General features: G+C 41.4%; 1 protein-coding gene across 27 annotated transcripts in view; it reads left to right on the forward strand.

Moving 5' to 3' along the window:
* Helz (helicase with zinc finger) overlaps nt 1-15,430 on the forward strand; it is a 171,639-nt gene that overhangs the window by 98,498 nt on the left and 57,711 nt on the right. For 12 of the 27 annotated variants that reach the window (XM_076543593.1, XM_015994149.3, XM_076543594.1 and 9 more), the window contains 6 exons: nt 1,165-1,498; nt 2,275-2,405; nt 7,799-7,978; nt 8,462-8,566; nt 13,665-13,843; nt 14,900-15,018. In XM_076543593.1, coding sequence (XP_076399708.1) covers nt 1,165-1,498; nt 2,275-2,405; nt 7,799-7,978; nt 8,462-8,566; nt 13,665-13,843; nt 14,900-15,018 — 1,048 coding nt within the window. The remainder of the gene's footprint in view (nt 1-1,164; nt 1,499-2,274; nt 2,406-7,798; nt 7,979-8,461; nt 8,567-13,664; nt 13,844-14,899; nt 15,019-15,430) is intronic. The other 15 variants (XM_076543601.1, XM_076543604.1, XM_076543610.1 and 12 more) reach the window with 2 other exon arrangements.

Raw genomic sequence — 15,430 nt, forward strand, 5'->3', positions numbered from 1 at the left:
ACAGGGTTTCTCTTTGTAGCCCTGGCTGCCCTGGACTCACTCTGTAGACAAGGCTGGCCTCAAACTCAGAGATCCACCTGCCTCTGCCTCAAAAGTGCTGGGATTAACGGTGTGCACCACCACACCCTGCTGTTTCTTTAACTGTGTAAGTTAATCTTGATTCTCTGTGATGCCTTCAAGCACATATTCTCTCTTATTCACATGGACACAGGTGTCCTGATTGTTGTCTGCTAAGATACGCCAACCCCCTCCCCCTCCCCAGACAGGGTTTCTCTGTGTAGTTTTGGTGCCTGGATCTTGCTCTATAGATGAGGCTGGCCTTGAACTCACAGAGATCCTCCTGGCTCTGCCTCCTGAGTGCTGGGATTAAAGGCGTGTGCCACCACTGCCTGGCCTAACCTCTTTTTTTTTTTCATAGTGAATCTCTTGCATGGACTCAATTCCTTGTAATAATGAATAAACTTTTATTCTGGTTGTTATTGGCTAGCATTACCGAGAGAGAAATGTTATGGTTAGATTCTTTTGGTAAGATTTACCTGCCAAGCCCTCAGCTGAAAGTCCATTGTAGTTTAATGCAGTTCCTTTCCTCTTAGCTTAGGTAACTTTAAAGTCTTAATTATCTCAACCATGTTCGAACAGGTTTTCCTATTAGTTAATGTATTCCACTTTATTAAAAATCACCTGTAGTTTACTCAGACTTACAAGAATTATTTATTTGTGCGTGTGTGTGTGTGTGTGTGTGTGTGTGTGTGTGTGTGTGTGAGAGAGAGAGAGAGAGAGGGGGGGGGCAGGGCTCACATACAGGGGTCAGAGAACAACTTTCAGGAGTCAGTTTGCTACTTCCACCATGTGAGCTCTGGAATCAAACTCGGGTCACCAGGCTTGGCAGCAGGTGCCTTTACCCACTGAGCCCACTCAGGGCCACACTCAGTCATTTAGAAATCCATATTCTTAACACAACTAAGGATGCTTAATGTGACTTGTCTTCAGCTTGGATTTAGGGGAGAAAGATACTGTAGTATATAGAGTTGGTAATTCAGTACAGGGGAATCGGTACAAAGTTTACATTTCCATATATTTATATTTGAATTCCTTTGTTGTATTTTTCTAGTTCTTACGGTTTTGACGAGAAATACTCAAACTAGTTTTCTGCTTTCGATTTAGGTTCAACCTTAAAGTGCAATTGCAGATTTTAGCAAGCTTCATGCTCACTGGAGTTTCTGGGGGTGCAAAGTATGCTCAGAATGGACAACTTTTTGGTCGTTTTAAGCTTACTGAAACCCTTTCTGAAGATACTTTGGCTGGAAGACTGGTGATGACCAAAGTCAATGCTGTTTATTTATTACCAGTCCCTAAAGAGAAGCTAGTACAGACCCAGGGAACCAAAGAGAAGGTTTATGAAGCTACTATTGAAGAAAAAACAAAAGAGTATATATTTTTAAGGATATCCAGGGAATGCTGTGAAGAGCTTAATCTTCGGCCTGACTGTGACACACAGGTATGTTCGCAGGCAGCGCCTTTCCTGGAGTGTTTTCCCACCCCAGCGTCAGCTGCTGCCTGCTGCTTGTTCACCCTCCACTGGCCAGAAGTGCACTTGACTTTGAAGTCTTATCCTGGGTGGTCACCTTTTGAATTTAAGGAACATGTAGTATGCTCCCATCTTGTACAAGTTCGAGCTTTCTGATTAGACATTGACATCAGCAACGGAAGAGCAGAGTTTTTTGGAAGCTGCTACGTCCAGGGCCACGGGATCAGCATTGTGTCTGCTTCCTTTCTTTTTGCATTAATGGTGTTTAGGTGAAGCCTGTGTTCAATTTTCGATATTTAAGTAGAAAGCTAGCCTGTCTTTTTGAATAAACTTAGTGGACCATTATTCATTGACAGTCTGTGCAGGGTTGTAAGGCTGATTATCACTCAACATGTGATACCACACTTGTTCTGGTGTTATCAGATGTATTTTTCATGGGCATGGTGGACTCATACTCTTTATCTAGCATTTATAAAATTTCAGTTCTTACCATGTAAAATGAGGTCAGTAACAGCATGTATACTGTTAGTATGATCACATGAGGTCATCCATGGCAGCTGCTTTGTTACAGTGCCTAACAAATGCAGCCGGTGTTTCCTATACTAATTACTGTTGGGATATGATCGTAGTTTGAAAGAAGCTCTAAACTTGTCCTGCAAACTGTTGACTCCATGAAGTATTTTGTACACTGCCAATATCGAGGTTGGTGTAAAAGCTGTTTTAAAAATGTTCATTTTGTGTTTCAGGTCGAGCTTCAGTTTCAGTTGAATCGATTACCCCTCTGTGAAATGCATTATGCACTAGACAGGATTAAGGACAATGGTGTTTTGTTTCCAGACATCAGTATGACTCCTACCATACCTTGGAGTCCTAACAGGTAAGAAAAGAGATTTCTTAGAAAAAAGAAGGATGTTAATATTAAATTGAATGCCTGTATCAGCTCAAGCAAACTTGATTGTTTCCTCTCCTCCCCCTCCCCCCTTTCTCTTTTTTTAAGACAGCATCTCATACTGTAGCTAGGATGGACTGGATCTTGTTATGTAGCTCAAGCTAACCTTGAACTTGTGGTAGTCCTCCTGCCTCAGTCTCTTCAGTGTTGAGACTGCAGTGCGAGCTAGTACACTGAGCTCAAGCATACTTTTGTTAGAAAGTTTGCTTATGTTCTTGAGATGAATGAAACATTTGACATTCATACTGTAAGTTAGTTCTGTGGCTTCTCTCAATGGTCTCAATTTGATAGAACACTGAATAGTTTAGGGATGTTTCCAAATGGTTTTCTAATGTGACAATCATGACCTTTCTGCAGCGGTTCAAATATATAATACAACTTTGAGATGATATTGTGATTTAGCAAAGTGGAGGGAGTGGTTAGAAGATATTTCTTCAGAAACTGCTGTCATGTTAGGGGTTGTGCAAATAGTGATCTGTTTAACTGTCACCTCCACCCGTGGTTAGGTAAAGGACTGCTGGTTTGTTCTAAGACTATGCAACTGTGTGAGTATTCATTCACCTTTGCTACTGGTTACTGTCCCATTAACTTCTGCCTTCCTAGCTTACTTGACCTTAAAAAAATATCTAAGTGGCTTTACACAATAAAGACTTGGTTAGGTGGCCACCTGGCAGAGTGTTTCCTACTGATGGATGTCTTGGATCTTTTTTTTTTTTTTTTTTTTTTTTGGAGTTGAGGATCGAACCCAGGGCCTTGTGCTTGCTAGGCAAGCGCTCTACCACTGAGCTAAATCCCCAACCCATCTTGGATCTTTAGTGATTGATTTCCAAGGTCACCTGCCTGTTGACAAGTAAAGAGTGAACACAGATGACCAGATGGTACATTTTTATGGATCAGGCCTAGAAGTTGCACATACAAGTCTACTCAATATTCCATTGCTTCTGGCCCTAAAACAGAATAAAACATGATGTACCTTTTAGTAGGAGCTTGCTGTTGCTGCTTCACCCCCCTTCTGTTTATTGCCAGATTTCTCAACAGGCACTAGTCTGTGTGGCTCTAGCATTCTTCATTTACTGTGGCTTTGCTGCTTACTGTCCTGAAAGTGATTGTGATCTGATTTTAGAACCCAGGGACATCTCAGCTCTTGTTTGGTTGAGCTCCTTTGCATCCGTCTTTTTCTTTCCATTCTTGTAACTGGTGCTTAAGTTAGGCCTGGACTATTTCTGTGGCATTCTGTTGATCTTCCATCCTGCTGTCTGTCTCTCTGTTGTCTGGTCCAACCCAAATACTTCTTCCAAAGTTAGTTTTTTAAAATAACCATGGCATTTCATCCTGTGCAGATCTCTGGATAAAGTCTGAGAGGCCAATTCTGAGCCCTGTCATCGCTTCTGACTGAGTGCCTTCCAGCGCTGTCCTCTTCCTTTCTCAGTCCCCATGCTCTAGCTGCATTTGGTTGCCTTGACATGTATCTATGCCTTCCTATACTTACTTGCCTCCTTATGTTTTGTTATTCCTATAGAATTTTTTAAACGTGATGAAATCCATGCAACATCACTAGCCACTTGAAGATTCTAGTCTGTTAGCTTTAAATACATTGATGTGCGACCCTGATGCTGTGTCCTCATTGTATGTCTCTCCTCATGTTTGCATGGTTTCCTCTGCTGTCTTTGCCCAGGATCAGCTTTTTGAAGATCATTTGGTCCTTTGGAGTCATGGGCAGCTTAAGTGTCCCCTCTTCAAGCAGATGAGCGGGATACTTGGGTTTCATGATTTCAGCACTTACTTACTGAGTCCCTGCTGTGACAGTTCTCTGCTTTCCAGTATGATTTCTCTAAATTCATTTTTGTCAGTTGTGTACATTTCAACTTTTTTCCTGAACTCTGGGCTTTGTAAAGTATGAGACCATGTCTTATTTATTTTGAATATCAAGAGAGTCTTGTACATTGAAGTTACTATTAAGTTCAAGTTTAAAGAGGAAGATTAGTCTCAAATGTGAAGTACCCTCCTAGTGAAGCTTTTGGCATTCTGACTTGATTTGTTCATGTGTCCAACAGTACTGACAGAGAAGTGCCAGGAAGCCGTCGTGCAGCAGGATGCTTGCAAGCCGGGCCAGGCCTGCCCACCGCAGTAGGACAGTAGTGGAAAGTCCTGTGTCTAGGACCTGAGAAACCAGTAGCCATTTAAACTCTTTTGGAATCCCAGGGGATGTAGATAGACAATGAAGCTGAGAAGTCGTTCTTCAGCATGTAGCCTGTAAACTAACTCCAGGAATGCATTGGACTGGGCTAAAGAAGAAAAGACATTGAATTAACTTAGCACTGAAATAAAATAATTTTTATTCCATTTTAGAAAATATCTTCTGAGATTAAGCTTGGGGAGACTACGTTTTCAACTGTGGAAACAATGCTTTGCAGCATGCATGTTTAGGTTGCTCTCTTACTAAGTGGTGGTGCAATAATGATAGTTGCTTTCAGTTTTTGCCTTTCTTCATGTATTCATTATCCATTGCCAGAAATTACAGAAATGACTGACATCAGTAAAGTCTGTGATCTGCTTTGAGACCCTTATACAGAAACACTTGATAAACAGAATGGGTTCCATAATTAAGGAAAGATATTGACAAATTTACAGAATTGTTCCTGTAAGTTTGTCATTAATCTCTTAGCATTGTATTAATGCATAGAGTCTTCTACAGCATTCTGTAACTCATGCTGATGGGAACGATTAGTATGTATTGTTTTGTTTTTAAATGTATATTATTCAAGTAATGTCTTTTAAAGTCATCAGAAAATATAGAAGTTAAAATGGATTGAACTTTTGTTTCTCGATTATTTTTTTCAAATAGCTTTGGATGAGTGTTTTAGTTCATCTAAACATACATGGTCTCATTGGCTTTAAGACAGCTGTCTAGTGCCATGCCTTACCTCTGTAGACAGATGAAGGGGTGTCAGATGTGGGTGTGTGAAGCAGTTCTCTGAGCTGACCTGCTGTTGAAAGTTGAGTTACAGAAGCCCAGAGGCAGGTAACCAGGACCGGGGTCAAAGGCCAGCAGTGCTGTCACGTACCACATTGCCTTTCCTCCTGGCCCAGAACAACATGTTGGGATTTTTGTTTGTTTGATATTGTTTTCTGATGCTTGTTGTTTATTAGTTTTGTGTTGGCCGCTTGGGATTTATTTACCACAGCCAGAGGAGCACCAACATGAGAAGGGCTTTCTTGACTTAAAAAAAAACAAAAAAAATCTAGTGAGCATTGCTTTTTGTTGTTGTTTTAATAGAATATAGAGGATGGTTTGAGAGACTTCTTCCCCTATCAGATTGGCTAGAGTTGGGATGATGTAGGCAGACTTTTCATTCCCACCCACTAGTTCCCAGACAACCCACAGGAAGAGTTAATATTAATTGTAAGTGCTCAGCCTGTAGCTCAGGCTTGTTACTAATTAACTCGTACATTTAAATTAACCCATATTACTTATCTACCCTCTGCCATGTGGCAGTTCCTTTTCAGCAGGGCTTTTTCATCCTGCTTCTCTCTGAACTCCTCAGACTGCCCTCCTTCTTTCTAGCATTCTTCTGGCTCTTCCACCCAAACTCTTCCCGCCCAGCTGCTGGCCAGTCAGCTCTTTTATTAAACCAACCAGAAGGTGCCTTGGCAAAGACACGTCTTCACAGTGCACAAAAAGATTATTCCATAACAGGATGATTTGTTGGTAACCACACCAGTGTCTGCTTCAGTCAGGTCTGGGCATGGTGGTCACCTAGGGCTCATTTCTTCTTTTGCAATAGAAGATGGAGCATTGCCAGGTGCTGGAAGAGCTATGATTGCAGAAGCTGGCTATTGAAGAGGGACTCGAGAGTAAGATGCGCCATGTAGTACATGTTCAGAGTCCTTTTTTCTTTTGCTGTTAAAATAAAGTCAGAAAAATTAGTTGTAGCAAGTTTGTTTTCTAAGGTTTTGTAGATTGAAAGAATCTCCTTGGTTTGAATTTAGCATAGTGTCTCAGTGGCAATTTTTCAACATCTCAGACTGTTCGGACAGTTTTCATATGGGAGTAGTCTCTGGTCTAAGTGGAATCCAGCCATATCGAGAGGGACTTCTGCTGTCAACTCTGTCTGCCCTCCTGTCTGTGGCTCATTCTGAAGATACTTGGCAAGTTTTGCAGGAGTGTCTTCACACATCCTTCATGTTTGGGTTCATGTTTTCCTCATTTTTACTATAGATGTTGCAGTGTTTAGTATTTGGGTTGGAGTTGTGAGGAAGAATGCTGTTGTTTCTTTAATTTCATCTGCCTCAGCATCTGGTTGGTGTCCATTTCAGTCTTCCAACCATACCCATGTCATAGAAGGGGCATTCATGGGAGTGGAGCTCGAGTTTTCCTGCCTGGCCCACAGTCAGGACAAATCTCTGTCACCTGCCAGTCCCACAGCTGCTCAGACCCAACTAAGTAAACACAGAGACTTATATTGCTTACAAACTGTATGGCCGTGGCAGGCTTCTTGCTAACTGTTCTTATATCTTAAATCGACCCATTTCTATTCATCTATACCTTGCCATGTGGCTCGTGGCTTACTAGTATCTTCACATGTTGCTTGCATTGGTGGCGGCTGGCAGTGTCTCCCTCTGCCTTCCTGTTCTCTCCATTCTCCTCTGTTAGTCCTGCTTATACTTCCTGCCTGGCTACTGGCCAATCAGTGTTTTATTTATTGACCAATCAGAGCATCACATTTGACATACAGACCATCCCCCAGCACCTGTGGGAGCGATCTCACTACACAGCTGCTTGTGCTCCTGCGGCAGGTGCTCTTCACTCTGGACAGGAGGAGCTGTGTGGATGGTGTCTGTGTGTAAATGCCAGAAAAATGTTCCATTTGTCTGGGTTTTGATACCTTTAAAAAAAAACTGCTACTTAATCAATCAGCTACTTAATCAACTTTGATATCTCTTAACCAGGGGGATGCAGGTTTTCCTTTTCTTTGTGTTCTAAGCCTGTCTGGAGAACTTTCCATAGGTCAGCAACAGAAATTTCAGTAGTTGTTTTTTTGCATTCTATTTGCAGTGGAGGAATTGACAGCTTCCTCATTGTGGGAAACAGTTTTCTGCATTTTGTAATATCGTCAGCAAACAGACTGCAGGTGTTTGATTTCTCTAGATTAGTAGCTAACTCAGGTTAGTTTTGATTCGTGGCAGAACACTTGACAGTGACTTTCTTGAGTAATCTGAGAGGTTTCAGAGTAAGTGTTGGCTATTGTAGATGCTGTGCTGCTTGGGTAGATTTAGTGTCGGGGAGACTGACAACACTGTCATGTTTGTATTTTCTACAGACAATGGGATGAGCAGTTGGATCCTCGGCTAAATGCAAAACAGAAGGAAGCTGTTCTGGCCATCACCACGCCGCTCTCCATCCAGCTGCCGCCCGTCCTCATCATCGGACCCTATGGGACAGGCAAAACCTTCACACTGGCTCAGGCCGTCAAGCACATACTGCAGCAGCAGGAGACGAGGTGAGCCGGAGGAGGTGGTCCCCTCGCTCCCTAGGCAGACACAGCCTCTCTTGTTGTCGTAGAGATAGAATGAGGGCCAAGGAGACAATTTATCCAGCTCTTACTCATTAAAGGAAAAGTAAGACCTCAAAGCCATGAAGTTTGTATTGTGTTAAAATATGCTGTTTTCGAAGTTGGCAATGTAGACAATGATAGTTTTTAACATAGCTATCAAAACGTCAAGTCTGCCGAGGGATGGGATATGGTAGAACTCAAAGAGCTGGTTTAAAGTGTTTATTATGGACAGATTTAAAAATTATTGGGGGGAACTCCTCTTTGGCTTAGAGTAACATACTCTCCTAAAGGCATCATGGGGTCCTGGTGAAGAATCTGAGCAGAGTGAGGGAAGTAGACGTATAAGATGGCCACTGCTCTTTTGGTATTATATACTGCTTGACTAGCTTTGTGTTGTGTCATTCTTTTTATTTGCACCATTTATTTCAGCAGGATTCTCATTTGCACCCATTCTAATAGTGCTGCTGACCTCTACATAAAGGATTATTTACATCCATATGTAGAAGCAGGCAATCCCCAGGCAAGACCTCTCAGGTATTTTTAAGGCTTATTATGTATCTGTATCGTTCTTTGTTATTCTTAAGAAAAGGTGTCTGTAAAGATTTTAGAGGCTTTGGAAACACCTAAAGCATTAACTGTGCATTGGCATTTGGAGGTTATGTCTTTGGAAGAAATCCTTAAATTAAGGCAAAATGTAAAAATTGTTGACCATTTCTGAAACATTATATATACAGAAAGACATCCTTTTTTAAGTTTCTTGTGTAAAACTGTTGTTACGGTTGGAGTAGATTTTGGTATGTACATCTAAAAAATAGTGTAAGATAAGTGATTAGCTTGCATCAAATTTTGAAGTTTGATTAAACTTCTAGCATGTTTTGCACAGCAGAGTAGTCATGGAATGACAGTTCTTGTCAGAGTACAATTCTAGCTGTGGTCACTTCTTGGAAGCTGCACGTTAGAGAAGCAGAGGCACTTCAGTGACTTCTGCAGCACTGTGATGACATGGTCAGGACTTCTTGCTACCATGGAAGAGAGAGAGTAGCAAAGGAAATTTTCCGTTGCTATAGAAAGGTCCAGTGATTATATGTGGATATAAAATGTACTTCAATATAGATTGTGGGAGAATAAAAATCCTTTTCTTCAGAAAACAATAAAGAATCATAAATACTTTTTTATTATACCATTTGCTTTTGTTGTTTGTTATATGAATTAATAAGTTTTACCATTCTGCAAACTAATATATCATGGCCTAGGTTGTTCAAATGATTATTAATTATTGCTTAAAATTAATTTCTAACTGCACTTAGATCCATAATAGACTAACCTCTTATTCCTAGTTGAGTCCAGGCATGGAAACATGGAGTTATGCTATTTAATTCTTTAATTCCTGTCACCAAAACCTTTTGAAAGTGTTTAGAACAGGGGCATGGCCTGTTAACACAGATGTCCATGCTGTGTTGTACCTCACTCTAAAAGACAGCAGAAAGTATCAGTTCAGTAGAACCCAGTTATGTGTAATAATAAAATACTGACCGCTTATTCTCTAAGTGAAGACAAGATGTTTACTGAAGGATCCTTTCACAGTAGATTGCAGATTTTAACCTCTGACCTCACAGTGAAAGTGGAAGAGCTAGCCTTTTTACCTTGAGTGTTCTTACTCTAATGAAGAAGAGCTGATGGTCTTCTTTACTTGTAGTGGTGGTAGAACATACTGTGTGTGTGTGTGTGTGTGTGTGTGTGTGTGTGTGTGTGTGTGTGTGTTGCATAGAAAATGTGGCAGTCTTGGATATCATTGGTTTCTTGGCTTAGAAACAGTGGAGTGAAGCTGGTGGTGGTGCCGCTGCCGCACACCTTTTATCCCAGCACTCAGGAGGCAGAGGCAGGTGGGTCATTATGAGTTTGAGGCCAGCCTGGTCTACAGAGTGAGTTACAGAACAGCCAGGGCTACACAGAAAAAAACCTGTCTGAAAAAAAACAAACAACAAAAAAACAAGCCAAACAAAAGCAGAACAATTGAGTGAAATGTTGGACTTAGCGTAGGATATTTGAGATTTGAGATAGTAGACTCCATCATTTTTCCAGCTTATATAGCCTTCCATGTGCATTGGGCTGTGAGGATCCACCATGACATATGTCTCCATATGTGTAATATGATTTTCTAGTAGAGTATAGTCAGAGTGGTCCAAATACAGAAACTTGTCCAGTAGCAGAGATCTCACTTTTTCTTAGCTCTAGAGTTCTTGAATCCAAGATGGAAAAATAATTATTTTCAAATGCAAGGTTCAGGTTATTTCATTCGTAAACAGAATAAAATGGAAAAATGCCTAGCTTCCTCGAGTGTTTCTTTATACAACACCCTACATACTGTAGCTTTTCTCTCTAGGAAAGGTGTTAGCTTGCAGCTGGAGCCTAGGAGGATCTGTGTCTTGAGTTCTTAGTCTGCATTATAACATTAGCTCAGATTAGTTGATAGTTTTCCTACTGAATAATAACCATGATAGGTTTGGGAGCTAGAGAGGATTAGAATGATCTGGGAAGTTGAGCTTCTCTGAGGGTTTTGCTTTTTCTTGGGGTGGTCCTGGGATGGAACTTCACACTTGTCACACCCCTAGCCAGAGGGAAAAAAAAATCAGCGTTACTGACATTGTTCTGGAATTCGAGAGATGGAACACAAGAGGGCACCAAATGTCTACAGATTCCCAAGAAGAAAGCTCTTGCTGGGAAGGCAGGCTGATAGAATTGGCTGCTTCTCAGGCCTGTAGTGTGGAGTTGGTTCTGGAAAATAGTTAAATAGTCAGTGAGTAAATATAGTCGTAAGTATGGGTAAGCACACATTCTTAGGATTAGAATTCATGAAATTTGTTTTAGTTGCCAACTGAGCCTAAAGTATTTGGAGTTCTTAGACAACATTTTAGATTACATTGAGTTTTGGTTTACTTTATTTAGAATTGGGAGATTTATATACATGTTCATATATCACATATATTTGCACTCCTCCCCCCACAGATAGATAAATAAATAGACAAATGAGTAGAATTCAGAGATTTTACCAAAAAAGAAATATAGAAAGCCAGATGAGGAGTGGCACATGGCTGTCATACCAGTACTTATGAGGTAGAAGCTGGTGAATTACTGCAAATTTGAGGTCATCCTTGTCTATATCAGGAGACAACGAGAGCTACATAAGGAGACTTTGTCTCAAAGTTACAAAACAAACAAATAAAAACACAAGGAAAAGAAGTGTGAGGAAAGCAGTTTCTTTTTGCATGTGGCTCTGAGGCTCAGTTTCTGACCCCGGCAAGGTCATAGTGCAGTGGGGCAGTCCTCTGGAGGAAGTGTGCTTGCTGTTGTCTGGGGAACTTGAAGGAAGCTGTCATTTTGGGGACTCTTTAAAAAAACACTTTTTTGTTGTTTTGTTTAAAGGGATCATCAGTTTTTGACAATTCCTGTTCTAAGTTATAACTTTTTTTGGTTTGTTTGTTTTTTTGAGACAGTGTTTCTTTTGTGGCTCTGGCTGTCCTGGAACTCACTAGGTAGACTACGATGGCCTCAAACTCACAGAGATCTGCCTGCCTCTGCCTTTTGAGTGCTGGGATTAAAGGCTTGGGCCACCACCTGGCTAGTAGTAACATTTCTAGTTGCTTATGGCATATGAATTTACTACATGTACAGTAATACTTTGGTTTGAAAAGTGTTACCTTGATTTTATATTTCTTCCTCTACCTTTGTAAACACTACCCCAAATTATCTAGTTTCAGTGAATTAAAATTATATATACCAGACTATCTTCTGTTTCAAGGTTTACTCTAAATCCTATGGAATATATGAATTGGTTTGTTTCTAGGGATACATAAAATATTTAATTGCTGTCACGTATATATTTATGTATGTTATTTTTCCCCCGTGGTGCTAGGAACTCAGGGCTTTGAGCGTATTAGGCTTTATCCCCTGAGCTACATTTATATTCTCAGTGATGTATTTTGGATTATGAACTGAAAAGTGTCATTTACCAGTGTTAATACTATGGTTTGAAAAATATCACATTTATTATATTTCTTCCTCCACCTTTGTAAACACTACCCCAAATTATCTAGTTTCAAAAGCTAGAGGCAGGTGACTGTAATCCAGCACTCGGGAGGTAGAGGTGGGTGGACCAGGAGTGCAGGTCATACCCCATCCATTGGTAGTGAGGTTGAGGCCAGCCTTGATGATCTCAGACGCTGTTTCAAAAACAAAAATGAAACATAGAATCATAGTTCATTAATGAGTTCTATTAACATTACATTAAAATGTCTAGTGAATCCAATTTGTGTATTTCTTCTGTGATCCAAGCCACATGATCTCCTGTCCAGTCCCTGGCATTAACCTCCTAACTTGCCTCCCTGCTGCTTCTGTACCCTGCTTTCCCCTCCACCTCACTTGGGATTGTGTTAGAGTCAACCTGTATGAAGACTGTCATGAGCACATCTTTCCATGTCCCTGCAGATGCCTGGAAGCTGGCCAAGGGAGTAGATTTTGCATCACAGAAGCCAGCAGTGCTGGAGCCCTGCCCCCACCTGCTTGTCAGACATTGAGCACCCTTTAACTCTCTCCCTAAGGAGATTCTGCACAGAGATCAGACTTGTCTTTTAACAACAGGAGTCGTCATGACTGCCCTGGCCAATCCGATGGCTTTTCATTAGACTCAGAGTAAAGCCTTTGTGGTTGCTCCAAAGCCCTGTACACTCTGCCTCTGTGCTGTAGCATAGTTAGCAGCCCGTAGATCCCTGTCATGTGGGTCAGTGGGGATGGTGGAGGCTAGAAGTACATCAGATCAGAGCAGTCTAGAGCTGAGGCCTGTTCATAGTTTCTACTGTAGTTATTTGAAGAGATGAAATTTCTTAAGATTTGCACTAAAGAATTTTTGATTATTCAAAAATTTAATTCATCTTCAGATTCTAGAAGACCAGGCAGATGTCTTTTTTTTTTTTTTGGTTTTTTGAGACAGGGTTTTTCTGTGTAGTTTTGGTGCCTGTCCTGGAACTCACTCTGTAGACCAGGCTGGCCTCAAACTCACAGAGATCTGCCTGGCTCTGCCTCTCGAGTGCTGGGATTAAAGGCGTGAGCCACCGCCGCCCGGCCCAGGAAGAGGTCTTTTTAAAAAGTTTAAAGAACTTTTCTAAAGTAAAATTATTGCAAATTGTTCTCAACTAAAAGTGTTATAAGCATATACTTTTACAAAATATGAGTTAAGTACATTTTTGTAAGAATGTAATTGAGAAAAGGTAATTTGAGAATGAAAGGTTTCAAACTTAATTTTTAAAATTATTGCTTGTAAAACATACATTTCTGTGTTAATTCTGTTGCAAGATTAGTCTGAATACTTAAAAAATTTGATATTTATTTTGTGATTTATTTTTATATCTTTGTGTTTATATCTACACTTTATGTTTATATCTTCTAAAATATTTGATAGGAAGGTCATTGTGGGTATAGTGGCAGTTTTATACTAAAATTCTAACTCTAATATGGTGTGAATGATTATGAGATTTATTTGTTAATTTTTGGCCTTGTAGTCTTAACATACTAGTCCAGTGTTTTAATAGTCAGCTGCCGGGACCATCCTAACAGGAAGTGTGATCTTCTCTCGTAGGGTGTACTTTCGGAACCGCTGGGTGAAGACTGTCCACCCGCTTGTGCACCAGTACTGTTTGATCTCAAGTGCACATTCCACCTTTCAGATGCCCCAGAAGGAGGACATTCTTAAACATCGAGTGCTGGTGGTCACCCTGAACACTTCCCAGTACCTCTGCCAGCTGGACCTTGAGCCCGGTATGCCCACTCACCACAGGTGGCTGTCTCTCAGGCTTAGAGTATTCTCTCCTTTGGCAAGTGCTGTCCTGTGGGCCAGGTCTGCCAAGTGTCTCTTTTTCTGCATGGAATGCAGCTGCCCGTGCCCGTTTATTAACTTGGTTCTTGTCTGCGGTGCAAAGCTGAGGCGGGCTCTTCAGCAGGGACGGGAACTCTTTGGCCCTTGACCGAAAAGCATTCCTTAGCCCCCGGATGGTCACCTTCGTGACCGCCACTTCATTTGTGCTCTAGCTGGCCAGGTGGTTCTGGTTAATTAATGATTGTGTGAAGAGTTCACATTTAGACGGTGGTGTGTGTGTGTGTGTGTGTGTGTGTGTGTGTGTGTGTGTGTGTGTGTGTGAGATTTGGTGAGGGTTTGGCTAGGCTGCTTTTGTATCTTGTCATGTAGAAATAACAATCGTGGCACATGATTAAGATTTCTTTCTTCTTTTTGCGGGGGTGCGGGCGTGGGGGGTGGGGGTGGAGACAGGCTTTCTCTGAGTAGCCCTGGCTGTGCTGGAACTCACTCTGTTGATTAGGCTGGCCTCAAGCTCAGATCTCCTTGCCTCTGCCTTTTCTAACTTAAGTAGTAGACAATTTCAGGATTTATGCAATTCCTGAAAAAAAAAAATGGTAACAAAAGAAAATGTTTAATCTTTTTCTTGTAAAACATTAAAAACATTTATTTTTTAGTACTCTGTATATGAGAGAGTATGTGTACGTTTGTGTGTATGTGTCTGTGTGCAGAAGGTATCAGTTCCCTGGAGTTACAAGTAGTTGTGAGCCATCCGTCATGGGTGCTGGGAACCAAACTCAGGTCCTCTACAAGAGCAGTGCATTTGCTCAGCTGCTGAGTCACCTCTCCAGCTCCAGCCTTTTTAAAGACTCATGCTTAAGCTGATTGTCTAGATTGAGGAAGGCCTTAAAGTCCTCATGACTCTTGGACTAGTGGAGGAAACTCTTCCCGTAGTGCAGTTGGAAGCATCTGCTGCTGTGCTGCCGCTGTGATGTGTGTTCTCTTTGCACTGTGCCTTCCAGGGGTTTTTACGCACATTCTGTTAGATGAAGCTGCCCAGGCCATGGAGTGCGAGACCATTATGCCTCTAGCCTTGGCAACGAAAGACACGCGGATTGTTTTGGCTGGTGATCATATGCAGGTAGGTGTCACCTTAGCCACTGTCTTGCAAGGTGTATTTTGATGGTTAGTATTCTTCTGTTTCTAAAATACCAGCTGTTACCAGAGCACAGCCCCTTCTGGGACTCCTAACTAGCTGGGTTGGCCTCTGTTATAAAGGAAACAGGTGGGAAAACTGGTGAGGGGCAGGAAAGGAGCCTCAACTTGTGTGGCAGCAGCGGTGGGGCTGCCAGCGTGGCAGCAGCCTTGAGGACAGGACAGGACAAGGCAAAGGGTGTATCTAGCAGAGTCTGCCAAGGGCCCTGTAATAGCTACTTCTAATATCTGTTTTTGTGCAGGGTTAATTTTTTAATAGCATATGTAATAAAACATACAATTAAAATTATAGTCACAGGTTCAAAGACTATGTCGGATTTTATGTTATCTGCATACGT

This window comes from Peromyscus maniculatus, chromosome 8 (assembly GCF_049852395.1).
Source record: "Peromyscus maniculatus bairdii isolate BWxNUB_F1_BW_parent chromosome 8, HU_Pman_BW_mat_3.1, whole genome shotgun sequence".
NCBI lineage: Eukaryota > Metazoa > Chordata > Mammalia > Rodentia > Cricetidae > Peromyscus > Peromyscus maniculatus.